Source organism: Elephas maximus, chromosome 18 (genome assembly GCF_024166365.1).
Source record: "Elephas maximus indicus isolate mEleMax1 chromosome 18, mEleMax1 primary haplotype, whole genome shotgun sequence".
In the NCBI taxonomy this organism is placed as follows: domain Eukaryota; kingdom Metazoa; phylum Chordata; class Mammalia; order Proboscidea; family Elephantidae; genus Elephas; species Elephas maximus.
The window spans coordinates 66603454-66617292 of NC_064836.1; the positions used below are offsets into that span (position 1 = coordinate 66603454).

At 36.2% G+C, this 13839-nt stretch overlaps 1 protein-coding gene across 1 annotated transcript in view; it reads left to right on the top strand.

Moving 5' to 3' along the window:
* EPHA6 (EPH receptor A6) overlaps nucleotides 1-13839 on the top strand; it is a 1119052-nt gene that overhangs the window by 207571 nt on the left and 897642 nt on the right. The window contains 1 exon segment of the mRNA XM_049857907.1: nucleotides 2028-2691. Coding sequence (XP_049713864.1) covers nucleotides 2028-2691 — 664 coding nt within the window.

Genomic DNA, 13839 nt, shown 5'->3' on the forward strand with positions numbered 1-13839 from the left:
CCCCTTATAAACAGTGGCTACAACTGCAAAATTATGTTCATAGTTACAAAGGAATAAATCTTAGGTTTTTTTTATGAAAAATAACCTCTGAATTTCAATCAAGCCACTGACAAATGAAATTTTTAGATAGAGATTATTTTTAAGTTTGTTTGATAGATAATATCAATTCTCTTATTTGTAGAAATTCACAATACATAGTTGAAAGTACTTAGTGTCATTAGTTCTGTAGCCTGTAGAAAGTAGCCGTTCTGTTAATTCTGTTGAAAACTATACTTACTGGCCTTGATTAAGTAACTTTCTGCAGCCAGTTAAAATGAGAAGCTGGAAGCAGAATGTGTTAAATAATCTTGTTATAAATTGCTCAATTATGGTATCAAGAAATAGAACACTAATTCACTATAGCAAACAGTTTATAATTTCCAGTATACCCTTATGGAAATGAGAAGCTCTGATATAATATCACATTTTCTCTAAAAAGTTCTGAAGTTACCAGAATGTTTTTCATTTAGTGAATATTCTGAATTATAACTATACAAGTACAATATAATTATAATTTAAATGTACAATATAAAATCAATTGACTCGATGGCAATGGTTTTTTTTGACTGGGTTATTGGATGTACAAAAACTGACAGTATCAATTAATTTCAAAGGACTTTTACTGAACTTTAAAAACGGATAAACAAGGTCTTCCTATGAAATTAAGTAGCAGAATATTTATATGTAGACTCATGGAAATGAAGGGAATCCAATGATTCAGCTTAGAATAAAAGCTAACCTCCTTAAAATGCTTATAACCTGTCAAAAATGCTTGTGACACCTTCTTGTTTGACTCTTCTCTGCCTGTCTGTGCTCATCACCTGGTGTGCTTCCTGTGACCACCACCCATGTAATTCCTAATACATACCCAAACGTTCTTGCGTCAGAGCAGTTGAACGTACTGTTTCCTTTTCCCTCAGATCTCCACAAGGTTCGCTGTCCCACTTCCAAGACATTGCTTAAATGTTACTACCTCTGTAAAGCCTTTCCTGGCCACTTTATTTAAAATTTAAACTTTTTCTTCTCTATTTCCCCGTGTTATTTTTTCCTGTTGTACTTTCTACCATATTCGTCAACTTATACATTTATGATTTTCATTGTCCCACTTCAGGAGAAGGTGAGCTCCATAAAGGCAGGGAATTTTTGTCCAGTTAGTTTACTATTCTGTAAATGTCTGTGTGCATATGTAAAGAAAACCAAACCAGTTGCCGTGGAGGTGATTCTGACTCATGGCGGCCTCATGTGTTTCAGAGTAGAACTGCACTCCATAGAGTTTTCAGTGTCTGGTTTTTCAGAAGTAGATCACCAGGCCTTTCTTCCAAGGTGCCTTTGGGTGAATTTGAACCACCAGTCTTCCGATAAGTAGCCAAATGTTTAACCATTTGAGCCACCCAAGGACTTAGAATAGTGCCTGATAAATATTTCTTGAATAACTCTAAGGCTTTTTCTGTGTCTCTTGTAAAAAGTGTCATGCAAATATTTAACTGAATACCAATAAACTGGCCTCAATTTGTAGTACTGAATATCAGGACAGATGGATAACCAAAGTGCATTTGCCATGAATGTAGTTATTTTGATTAGATAGTGGATGCCATGTTACCTTCTTGTAGTGTGCCAGAAACTATTTTAAATGCTCTATATTTTTTTTATACATATTATACTCATTTATGCCTCATAATAACCTAAGAGACAATAACTTATATCTGCTTTACAGTTGAGGAAACTAGAGACGAAATAAAGTTGCCACTGGTCATGCAACCAATGTGCAACGAGGCATGATTCCTACAAGGGAAGGTTGTTTCAGAACGTACCTTCTTAACAAAAACAAAGCTCATTGTTAAATGCCACATTTGCATTGTTGCTTCAAGTAGCTTTACATACATCCTTTGTACTCATTTTTCTTTTGCTAAAATAGAAAATCTGTGGATTAATCATTTCTGTTTAACCACTGGTTCTACAATTTTTTTTTGTTTTTTCCTTTTTTGCAGTGGGATGCCATTACTGAAATGGATGAGCACAATAGGCCCATTCACACATATCAGGTATGCAATGTAATGGAACCAAACCAAAACAACTGGCTTCGTACAAACTGGATCTCCCGAGATGCAGCTCAGAAAATTTATGTGGAAATGAAGTTCACACTGAGGGATTGTAACAGCATCCCATGGGTCTTGGGGACTTGCAAAGAAACTTTTAATCTGTATTATATGGAATCAGATGAGTCCCATGGAATTAAATTCAAGCCAAGCCAGTATACAAAGATCGACACAATTGCCGCTGATGAGAGTTTTACCCAGATGGATTTGGGTGATCGCATCCTTAAACTCAACACTGAAATTCGCGAAGTGGGGCCTATAGAAAGGAAAGGATTTTATCTGGCTTTTCAAGACATTGGGGCATGCATTGCCCTGGTCTCAGTCCGTGTTTTCTACAAAAAGTGCCCCTTCACTGTCCGTAACTTGGCCATGTTTCCTGATACCATTCCAAGGGTTGACTCTTCCTCTTTGGTTGAAGTCAGGGGCTCTTGTGTGAAGAGCGCTGAAGAGCGTGACACTCCTAAACTATATTGTGGAGCTGATGGAGATTGGCTGGTTCCTCTTGGAAGGTGTATCTGTAGTACAGGATATGAAGAAATGGAGGGTTCTTGCCATGGTAAGAAAGAAACATTTAATTTTTCATACATTTGAATGATTATTTATTGTAAGGTAAACACGTTTATTTTCAAATAATACATTTTGAATGCTATTACTGGCAGAATTACTTGTAGAAATTCATTTATACAACTAAAAGAAATTTTGTTTTTGTTTTTCCTCTCCTGGGAAAGGTATATGCAAAAAAAAAAAAACAATAAAATAATTCAGTACTCGGCTACATGTACTTCAGTATCACATTCAGTAAAGTAGTGAAGCTCTATGAATTGCTGGTGTTCATTTATTTTTATAAAGGAAACCAACAGCTGCAACAAAAAAGCAAAGGAGATTTGAAATGCAGACTTCCCTGATAATTACACTTAGGTGGTTTGTAGAGGATATCATATTTGAAGATAGTCTGAAAATAATTCCTTCTTTCATATTGAATTCTAGTAATTTAATAGTACTCAAATAATGTAAAACTGTATTTAAATAAATGAGGCATTCATATATGTTTATTTCAAAGATTTAAAGTATTGTTTATAAAGCGTTGTATCTTTGGTGGTTAGCTAATGACCTCATCAGAACTTAGTTTATTCTTTGCCACTATTAAATATAACTTCCCAGCATGTAACGCATTAGCCTTTTTCTTTAAATAGTAGTATTTGTATAAGGTCTAATTTGTAGGAAGTATTAACATACCACAATGTTAAGTTTAGAACTACATTTTTTTTACAGTTATGACAATAAAATACCTAAAATGTTTTAGATGAAAGATTTTTCTTTTTATGTGAGTTATTTTTATGAAGGCTTATTCATCTAATAATACACACACACACACACTTTTTACTTTTTGATGTATCCTCTGACACAGATCACAAATACCAGTTTGTGTTTGGATTTAAAATGTGTAATCAAAATAAAAAAATAGAAAATAAGTATTGCATGGTAAATGGTAACATACCACAGAAGTTTCCCTATAAATGGTAAATTGTATCGAATTGAATTTATTGACTGCTTGTTGATGCTATATTCACACTCATTGAAAAGTATGAGAATAAAAAAGTAAGAAAAAAACCTTTTTCTATGTACATAAGGGTTGTGGGTAATATACATAAATTTTTAAAGGTATTGCCTATTTATAAAACTCTTGGGTTCTTGAATATTGAAAAGTTCACCAGCACCTCCAGTGATGATCACGTTTGGTCATTTGAGAATGTTTGCGTGAGGAGTCTTTAGACTTATTTTTAGTATATATTTTTATGAAGTATAAACTGGCTTTCCTCCACTGTTTAATCATAAAATATGTTTCTTTTGAGTTTACCAATATAGATTGAATCCAAAATGTTAATTCTCCCATAACAAAGATTTAGAATGGAGCAAAAATAAGTCATAAATTATTCACTTGGGTGGGACCTATAAAATATTTTACATTGGTAGATGCTCTAAAAAAAACTTCATGCATCAATGAGGTTCAGAAGACAAAAAGAGCTGGGGATAAAATATGTTACACACACTAACCCTAAAATTCATAGTTTTATCACATCTTAGATTAGTTAAAAGGTAGACCTGAATGGGCAAAAATATAAATTTTAATAAGTATTTTAAACTTGTTTCATAGTTAATCTAAATTATTTAGATGATTAGCTGTTACTACACTTTTTTTAATGTCATTGACTACAGGATTAAAGGTAGTGACTACCCAGTGGCTCGATGTTTTTACTTTGTATACTCGCTCTGTGAAATTTCATTCTTATTTATATTCCTTAAAGCTCTCTTGATTGTTGGCAAAGGTGATTTTGGATAGATGATAAACAGCATCACTTTATCTAGACGTACTGCTCCACTCGTCTGTTTTTGTGGGTTGTTAATTATGTTTTAACTGTTGTAGAAACATGAAGGATGGCCACAATGCAAATATCCATCGTCTTTCTATAATGGATAACAGAAACTTTAAGAATTGAGCTTGAAATTCTAAACCTATGGCTTGCTAATGGTGAAACTATAAATAGAGTAGTGGTTATAATCAGCTAATGATAAAAAAGTACACAGAAAAATTTTCAAAACAGGTAAATGTGCTGGGTTTCTTTAAATTCAGAGGTGCCCAATTGAATATAATAAATTACTGGTTACAAACAAGAAGAGTCTCAGAGAGGACCTGAGTCCTCATTTTTAGAGAGGTGTCTTGTTCTACCACCTGTCTGCATTTTAGAGTATTTATTTATGCATGAGTTCTTGATGCTTCATATTGTCCTTTTCTTTCCTCTGATAATAAGTTTTATCTTTGCCTCTGTTGCTTTCAATCAACAACTTAATCTCACAACCAAATCTCTGAATGACACATAAACTAAATGTCACATTAATTGGAGTTTATATGGATAAACCATAGCCTCAAGCAGTAATATGACAAATGTCATATATCTGGGTCTTCACAGAGTTAAACCCTCTCTCCTCTGTGCTATCATCGCACGTAATTTGTACTAATTTTTAATGTGTCTGTCTCACCAGGGCTGTCAGATAAAATAGATGCAGTAAGGGTTTAGAAATTGATTGATGTGAGTGTCACAAGGCACTTAGAAACGGGCTCAGCTGAGCAGTTAAAACTATTGGTACGCCCATGGAGTGCTCAGCTCTGCCATCTCTGTGAAACAGGCAGGTTTTCTTCAGAAAGGGTCGCAGTATTTGAGACCTGGAGGACTTAGAAAATATTTTTATTCCTCATTATATAACTCAGAACCCCAGCGTACTACGTAGAACTTAATTCCCTGGGGCCACTCAGTGACTAATGCCAATTTGAAAACTAAAGTCCACATCTTTCTCAATCTCTCAATCTAGACTTTGCGTGATTTTTCTCTTTCTCTCTCCCCCCTCCTTCCTTCCTGCTTCTTTCTCTCTTTCTCTTCCTTCTCTCTGGCTCTGTTTTCCTTCTCTTTCTTCCTCCTTCCTCCCTCTCTGCTTCTCTCTTTCTTTCTCGCTCCCCCATCTCTCCCTTCTCCCTCTCCCTTTGTCTGTCTGTCTCTCTTTGTCTCACTTTCTCTGCCCTGGCATTCATGGCCTCACCTTGGTCCTATAACTTTTCCTGCCTGCCACACACACACAGCAGAGGAGCCCAAGTTATCTGTTATTAATTAGGCTCTTTTTATCCCTTGTTAATTTTCTTGAGTCAAATATGGCCACTCTTAGAAGAACAGCAGTATCAACACATCCATTCTGAAATCCAGGCTTCTGAGAATGATGGAAAAATATGTGTTGTTCTCTGAAAATTGCTGTTAGACATGGTAAATAGGAAAATTTACAGTATGGTTTTAGGGATTTTCGTAATTTGCTTGAATCTGAGAACTCTTGATCAGCTATAAAACAAAGAATAAGTTGGTTTAAAATAGAATACACCCATATCTATCCATATTATTCATATCTAATTAATGGTGTATATTTACTTGCATTTAAATAATGTATTATGATATTTTATCCTAAGAGTTGTACTACTGAATGTTTTTGAGATTTTTTTTCTCTATAATATTGTAAAGGTTTATGTAGATCCAAATTCTAGAAGTACAGAAGAGGGAAGCACTGTTATTCTTGCTGTATCAGGTTTAAACAGACAAAAACATTGTATCAAGAAAATATGCTAAAATTTAAAACCAAACAATTTAAGTTACTGTAGTCGTAATAAAAAAAAAGCAGTATTTTATTCTTGACTCAAAACTCCACGTATCATAACTTTTTTATTTTATAGGTCCACATTTAAAAATATCATGCTAGGGCATATTAACGTTACAGATTTTATTTTTTTAATTGTCTTAATTTCTTCCACTTATGTCAAGCTTTTCTAAGTGTTTATATTAAAGAATAGCATTGATTCTTAAAATACTGATTTATATCTAATGGTCTTTCACTTTATGTATCTAAGAATATTTTAACACCATGGAAGGAATCATTAGAATCAATTAGGATGTACAACTGAATGCCATTTTTGTTCTTTTGTGTGAGTTCTGAAATGCCATGTAGCCCTAATAGGCTCCTGTTGGACATTAACTTAGGGTAAATCTCATTAAGGTGATGGCACTTGGTCTTAGAAATAGTAGTTATGGTTTGGAATTTTAGACCTGCTAGGAGTTTTGGAATTATAATAAATCTGTGCTGCAAGGATACCTTCTTTAAGTCTTTAGGTATCAAGTGATACAATTTAACCAAATAACATTTTAGCAAAGGAAATAAAAGTTCTGAAACATTGAGAGTTTTTGATAACTTTTCCTTTTTCTAGAAACATACTTTTATTTAATTATTTTTCTTCTAGTACTGCTTTAAAATTCAGGAGGAAAGGATGGTGGCAATGCTCGGACCGTTGAATTATTGTTCATGGAGGTGAATGGGATATTCAGGGCCTTTGGTGACATAGCTATTGATTCGTTCCCCTGAAGGGTGTTGTTATTAAGGCTTCACTGCACAGTGCTCTGCTGTAGTTCAGAAACATTCGTGCTCTGTTTGTGATCTTCTGTCTAATCATGTTATCAGAGATGACTGTGGGAGCAGAAAGCATAAAGAAATTTGAGAGATCAGAATTTGCTGGCATTAAATAAGGGGGTTTGAGGATATGAGGAAAAACTGAAAGGTGAGATTGGGATCAGAAAAAAAGGACAGATTTTTTGGCCCAAATAGTATTTTCACTTTCTAAAGGTGCTCACAAACTAAATATAAACTCTTACTATATAGCCTTTGATTTCAAACAAAGCTGCTTTTTCATGAAGCAATTCCAAGCTTTCATCTGTCTTGGGAATAATATGAAATCAGGAAGCTCAGAGGAGTCCAAAAATAGAAGGCATTATTTCTACGAAAGAGAGAAAAGTTAAATAATTATATTATAGTTTGTTCTTTTACACAATCTTAAAACTAAGTTAAAATATCAAGTGATTTGAAATGATCATTTTAGTAAATCCTTTTAATCATATTTTAACTCTAATTTCAGTCCCTGTTCTGCTATCTGAGGGCTGGAAATATATAGATCATAGTCCTGTATGGATTTCTGAGATTTTTTTAAGAATCCTTTCTTAACACGTGTTTCTAAGAGATAACGGATTTATTCCCCGTCTGTGTTCTCTTTCCAAACATGACACACCATGCCAGCCACTGAAATCGCTACATTTCTTGTGAATGTTGTATATAATTTTAGTTCTACGTTTTAAACAAACTAAATGCATAACTTTGGGAAGTTAATGCTTAGATACACCAAGGTATAGTAACAGTGTTTACCCTTGCCAGTTTTTTTCTATCATTATCTCCTTTTTTTCTGACTTTAATATTCTTGTCACTGAAGTATCTCCTTTGGTAGCTCTTTTGGCAAGGTTCTGTAAAGTGGCTAAGCTCTTTATTAAATCGATGTCTAAAAATATCTTTATTTTGCCCTCCCTCTTCGATGATGGTTTGTGTGTATAATACAAAGTAACTATTTTTTTGCAACACTCTGAAAATATTATTTCCCTGTCTATTAGAAACTATTGTTCTTAGTGACCTGTTGAGAACCTTTCATAACTTGTGAGATTATCTATAGGTTCCATACTATATGTGTCTGGGCTGGTGTTTTTTGTTTGTTTGTCTCCTTTCTTGGCATTTCTGTGTTTTTTAACCTGTGAAGAGCTGTGTGTGTGTGTTTGTGTGTGTGTGTGTTATCTTCTTACCATTCCTTTTATTCTCTATTTCTGGAATTCCTATTTCTAGAATTCAACCTACCCTCAGCCTCTGAAATGCTTTTTTGAGTATTTCATTCTCAGTACTCATTTCCAGGCTATGTATTTTCACTTTGTGTCTAGTTAAGAGTTTACCTCATTTATTGAGTTATTTTTGTCTTCACTAGTTTTAATTATTCATTTTTTATTCTTATTGTTCCATTTCTGCCTTTGTTTCATAATTTATTTTTCTCTTTTATGGAGGTTATTCTTTATGAGTTTTAATGTCACATTCAAATTGATTTTAAAAAACTGATCTAAATTAATCCCTTGATTTCATAATGTGTTGCTGTATTTATAAAACTTAAATGTCCATCCTGTGCTTTGGAATTGTCATTTGTACTCAAACTTGTCTGAAACTTTCATATTTTGATTGTTTTATGTTTCTTTGCTTTTTTTTTTTATTACTTGGAGATTTTGTAGTTGCTGTAACCCAATTCCCAGAAATCTTATTATATAGAAGTTTAAGAGGCTTTATAAAGTTATTTACTTGAGAATTCAAGTTAGTATTCCTGGTTTACAGGTATTTCCATTCCATGCAGTGATTCAGAGATCCAGAATTCTTGAATTTAGTGGACACCACAACTCTTAGATGTTAATTATCTGTACCCAGCTCAGAGATGGGAAAAAGAGATTGAAAAAGACATGTGGTGTTTAACCAACTCTGACATGAAGAGGCAGTCATCATTTCCTATCACATACCAACAGTGAGAACTGGTTATATGGCCACCTCAAATGCGTATAGGGGTGGGATGCTGTTAAATGTTGTCCCTGGCTCAATAATCACTTTCTAGCAATGATTCGGTGCCGTGGAAGAGGAAGCCCAAATTTGTTTGACATGGTTATCTCTGCAGCACTCTGCACCACAGAATGTACATGTTAATCCTCGTGTATTTTATAATGCAGAGTCTTTCCATAAGGTTCAAACACATCTGCTTGTCATCTGCTGAACAGATCATCTACCCCCAACACAGCGTATACAGTGATGAGAAAAATAGAAAACTTCCATTAAGAAAAAAGAATAATGGGAAGCACACAGGTCTGACTGTTCCATAGTAATGATGGACAGTTATTGTCAAGATCCCTGTCTTAGTTATCTAGTGCTCCTATAACAAAAATACCACAAATAGATGGCTTTAACAAAGAGAAATTTAATCTCTCACATTTTAGGGGGCTAGAAGTCCAAATTTAGGACGTCAGCTCCAGAGGAAGGTTTTCTCTTTGTGTTGGTTCTGGGGAAGGTCCTTGTCATCAGTCTTTCCCTGGTCTAGTTCCTTCTCAGTGTAGGGACCCTGGATCCAAAGGATGCACTCACTCCTGACTCTTCTTCTTGGTGGTATGAAGTCCCTATCTCTCTACTGGATTCTCTCTCCTTTTATCTCTTGTGAGATAAAAGGTGATGCAGGCCACACTGCAGGGAAACTCCCCTTACATAGGATCAGGGCTGTGACCTATGGATGTTGCATCCATGCTAATCCTCTTTACAGTAACCTAATCTTGCCTCATTAACCACAGGCAGAGATTAGGATTTACAACACATAGGAAAACTACATCAGATCTCAAAATGAAGGACAACTACACAATACTGGGAATCACAGTTCTGGAGGTTGAGGTCTGAGATCAGGGTTTTGGGTGTGTTGATTTATTCTGAGACTTTGAGGGAGAATCTGTTCCATGCATCTCTCCTAGCACCTGGTAGCCCTGGGTGTTCCTTGGCTTGCAGCTGCAGAGTCACATGGAGCCCCTCATTTGTCTCCTATTTCTGTATATCTTCTCCTCTTTTATAAAATACCAGTCATATGGGATTAGGACCCACACTACTCCAGTGTGATCTCATATTAACCTAACTGATAATATCTCGGTGTGTTAATTTGGGGTGCTGTCAAGTCGATTCCAACTCACAGTGACCCCGTGTGACAGAATAGAACTGCCCCATAGGGTTTTCTAAGTCAAAATATTTATGGAAGCAGATCGCCAGGTTTATCTCCTACAGGGCCACTAGGTGGGTTCAAACTGCCAACCTTTCATTTAGCAGTTGAGTGCTTAACTGTTGCGCTATCAGGGTTCCTTGAGAGAGAGAGATATCTTAAAAGATCTTATTTCCAAATAAGGCCACATCCACAGGTAAAAGAGGTAAGAATTATAATATATCTTTTTAGGGGATACAATTCAATCTATAACAAGTCTCAAGGATCATTTTATGACTACAGGCACTTTTTGGCCAGATTCATGACTTGTTGGCAATAAGGTACTCAAAAAATGAGAGTACTCCTTTGATCTATTTCAAGGAGCTGTATATTTTTCGTTTGTAGCTACATTTTCACCTAGGGCCTTGTAGTCCTCTGTATCTAGGGAGTGGAAGAAGAAAAAGAGCATATAGAGTGTACACCTGCTGCTTAAACACCTTTGCAGGGAAATGATACGTTAAGTTTTATCCGCAGTTGCCATACCACACTTTGTAATAATTAAATACTCGTTAGAGTGAAAGCTTTGTAGGTTAAGCTTCAATATTAGACTTAGCGCAGTACAAGATAATCAGGATTTTTCCTTCTGATTAACAGACAAGCAGTAAGCATTTAACTGGATATAAACTGAACTAAGTATGCCGAATTTAACATTGAAATAAAGTTATTGCTGTTAATTCAAACTTTATTCTTTTTCCATAGAAATAAATAGGGTTCAACTATTTCGAAGGGGTATGATTACTTCCATGTAGCATCCTCAAAGAATAGCAGGAAATATTTGGGGTAAGCCTTCCACTGGGATATTATGTAGTACATTGAAGTTAAATAATGAAAACATTTACCAGAGGAAAAAAAATTACGATTTTATAAAAATGCAATATTAGAATAAAATATCATATTTAATAAATATATACATATTCAGATGAAATCATACTCCTTGTATGATAACCACTATAAAGAATAAAATTATTGATATATTTAAAATATAGGGGCTAATTTAATATTATATATCCAGAGCTAGCATTGGAGTTACAGAAGTGTAACTGTGTATTCTCTTATGAAAGAAAATTTAGTAATTTGCATTTTTAGGATGACCACATATCTAACCTCTGGGAAACTATATTTAAAAGGAGAGAAAAAAACAAACTCTAAAGTAAACAGACCGTCAAGTAAAGACCAAAGGGAAACCCTGATAGAGAAGAAGGGGTGGGTGAGAAAAAAGGTGGTTGTATAATAGGGTATCATACATAAATATATTTAAAATATTTATTTTTATTTTAAGATATAGTGTTATCATTTGTGAGGAAAACATTATTTCATTTATAGTAGCAATTACTATGATTTCCTGGGGGGTAATAAACTCAAATATACATTTTGGTGATACTGGGAACATTGCTATGAGTTGGAATCGACTGGACGGCACTGGCTGGGTGGGTGGGGAACATTACTAATATTTTGAGTCTTTGAGACAATGACTTTTAATAAGAATTGAGGAGGTTATTTCTGTTCTCAGTTATCCATAGAACCTTTTTAAGGAAAAGTTATTCTTTTTTACACTTGTTTTTTTTTTTTCTTTCAGGATATAATATTATACAATGGAATATTTAATATTTTAAATAATTCCCAATCATGATTCTGTATAAAAGATAAATTCTGTTAGCCAGTTACTATTTTCAGTCCGAGCTTAGTACAAACTGTCTGCTTTTAGAATGAGTCTCAATAAATAAAGAATATAGTACCGCTGGAAATGGTAGTCTCCGTTTTACAGGGAACTGTGGAAAAAAAACTGCTGGAAATGGTAGTCTCCGTTTTACAGGGAACTGTGGAGTGGTGATAAATTTAAAGGAATGGAGATTTCAATTGCTCTGTACAAGGACTGTCACCACAGAAAGAAGCATGTAGTACCATGAGTTGATGGGAACTTTGGGGGCATAAAAAAAATCTCTCTTAATCTCCAGCAATGGACAAGAAAAAAGCATGATTTATTCCCATTATTTTACAATATCAAAAGTGACTGCTGTAAAAAAAAAAAAAAAAAACTTTTTTTTTTTTTTTGCTGTAAAAAGTCGTGAAAATATCTTGAAAGATGCAAACTCTATTCTGTTGGACTGAGATAAACAGCCACTGTCTGGAATAGAATTCTTTAAATAGGATCACAGAATTTTGTGTGTGTGTGTGTCTTTTTCTTAAAATGACTGTCATCATCATTTCTTTGTTTTATTTTTATTTCTGTTTTGAAGCTAACTGCTTTTCCAGATAGGTTATTTTTCATCACACCATGAGGATAAAGTCTATATTCTTTATCACTGTGTTGAACAATTAAATTTTTTTTAATAAAATTAAATCTAAAAAGTGTGTTAATTTGTGTGAAATAGTTGTGCAAAAAATGGGTTAAGCTGGGAGGCGGAGCCAAGATGGCGGACTAGGCAGACGCTACCTCGGATCCCTCTTACAACAAAGACACGGAAAACAAGTGAATCGATCACATACATAACAATCTACGAACCCTGAACAACAAACACAGATTTAGAGACGGAGAACGAACTAATACGGGGAAGCAGCGATTGTTTCCAGAGCCTGGAGCCAGCATACCAGTCAGGTACGGCACAAGCACAGAGACCTGCTCCACCCCCCTGAACTAACCCCGGGAGGGGGACTAGCCGGTTCCACGGGCGGCGTGGGACGCAGCCGTTAGGAGAAGTCCCCGGGAGGCAGTGACTGATCTTGGAGCAGAAAGAGCAGCACCCGAGCCGGGGAACCGTCCCACAGGGATTTGGACTGCACGCAGGTACGCCATAAACACGGAGAGTTGCTCCACCCCCTGAACTAACCCCGGGAAGGTGACCATCCGGGTCGCGCGGGCGGCGTGGGACGCAGCCGGTAGGAGAAGTCCCCGGGAGGCAGCGACTGGTATTGGAGCGGGGAGAACAGCGTTCCAGCCGGGACACTCGGTCGCGGCACAAGCACGGGGAGCTACTCCACCCATCTGAACTAACCCCGGGAGGGGGCCCACCTGGTTCACGGGGGCGGCACGGCCACGCGGCTGGAGGGACGAGAAGTCCCCGGGAGGCAGCGACTGATTTTGGAGTCGAGAGTGCACCGTCCCAGTAGGGGAGCCTTGACGCTGGGCGTGGGGCTGGAAGCGGAGGATCTGACCGTGACTCCAGCGGGCCAGACCCCCCGGGGGCAATCTCCACACAGACAGCACACATAGGCGACGCGCCCGCGGGAATCTCAGATATAATAGTCTTTCCAAGCAAGACAAGCAACTCTGGCTATATTCTGAGGTGCTACTCTCCTATCTCTCTGTTCCCTCCCCCACCCTCCCCAGGCGGCTTCATTAACATCTGAATAGCCTGAGCCAGAGGGAGAACTCTGATAGGGATCTGACTGCAGTTTTTTTTTTAGCGGATTTTCTGGAAAAACTAGTTTCCCAGTGATGGCTCGGAGACAACAATCCATATCAAACCACTTAAAGAAGCA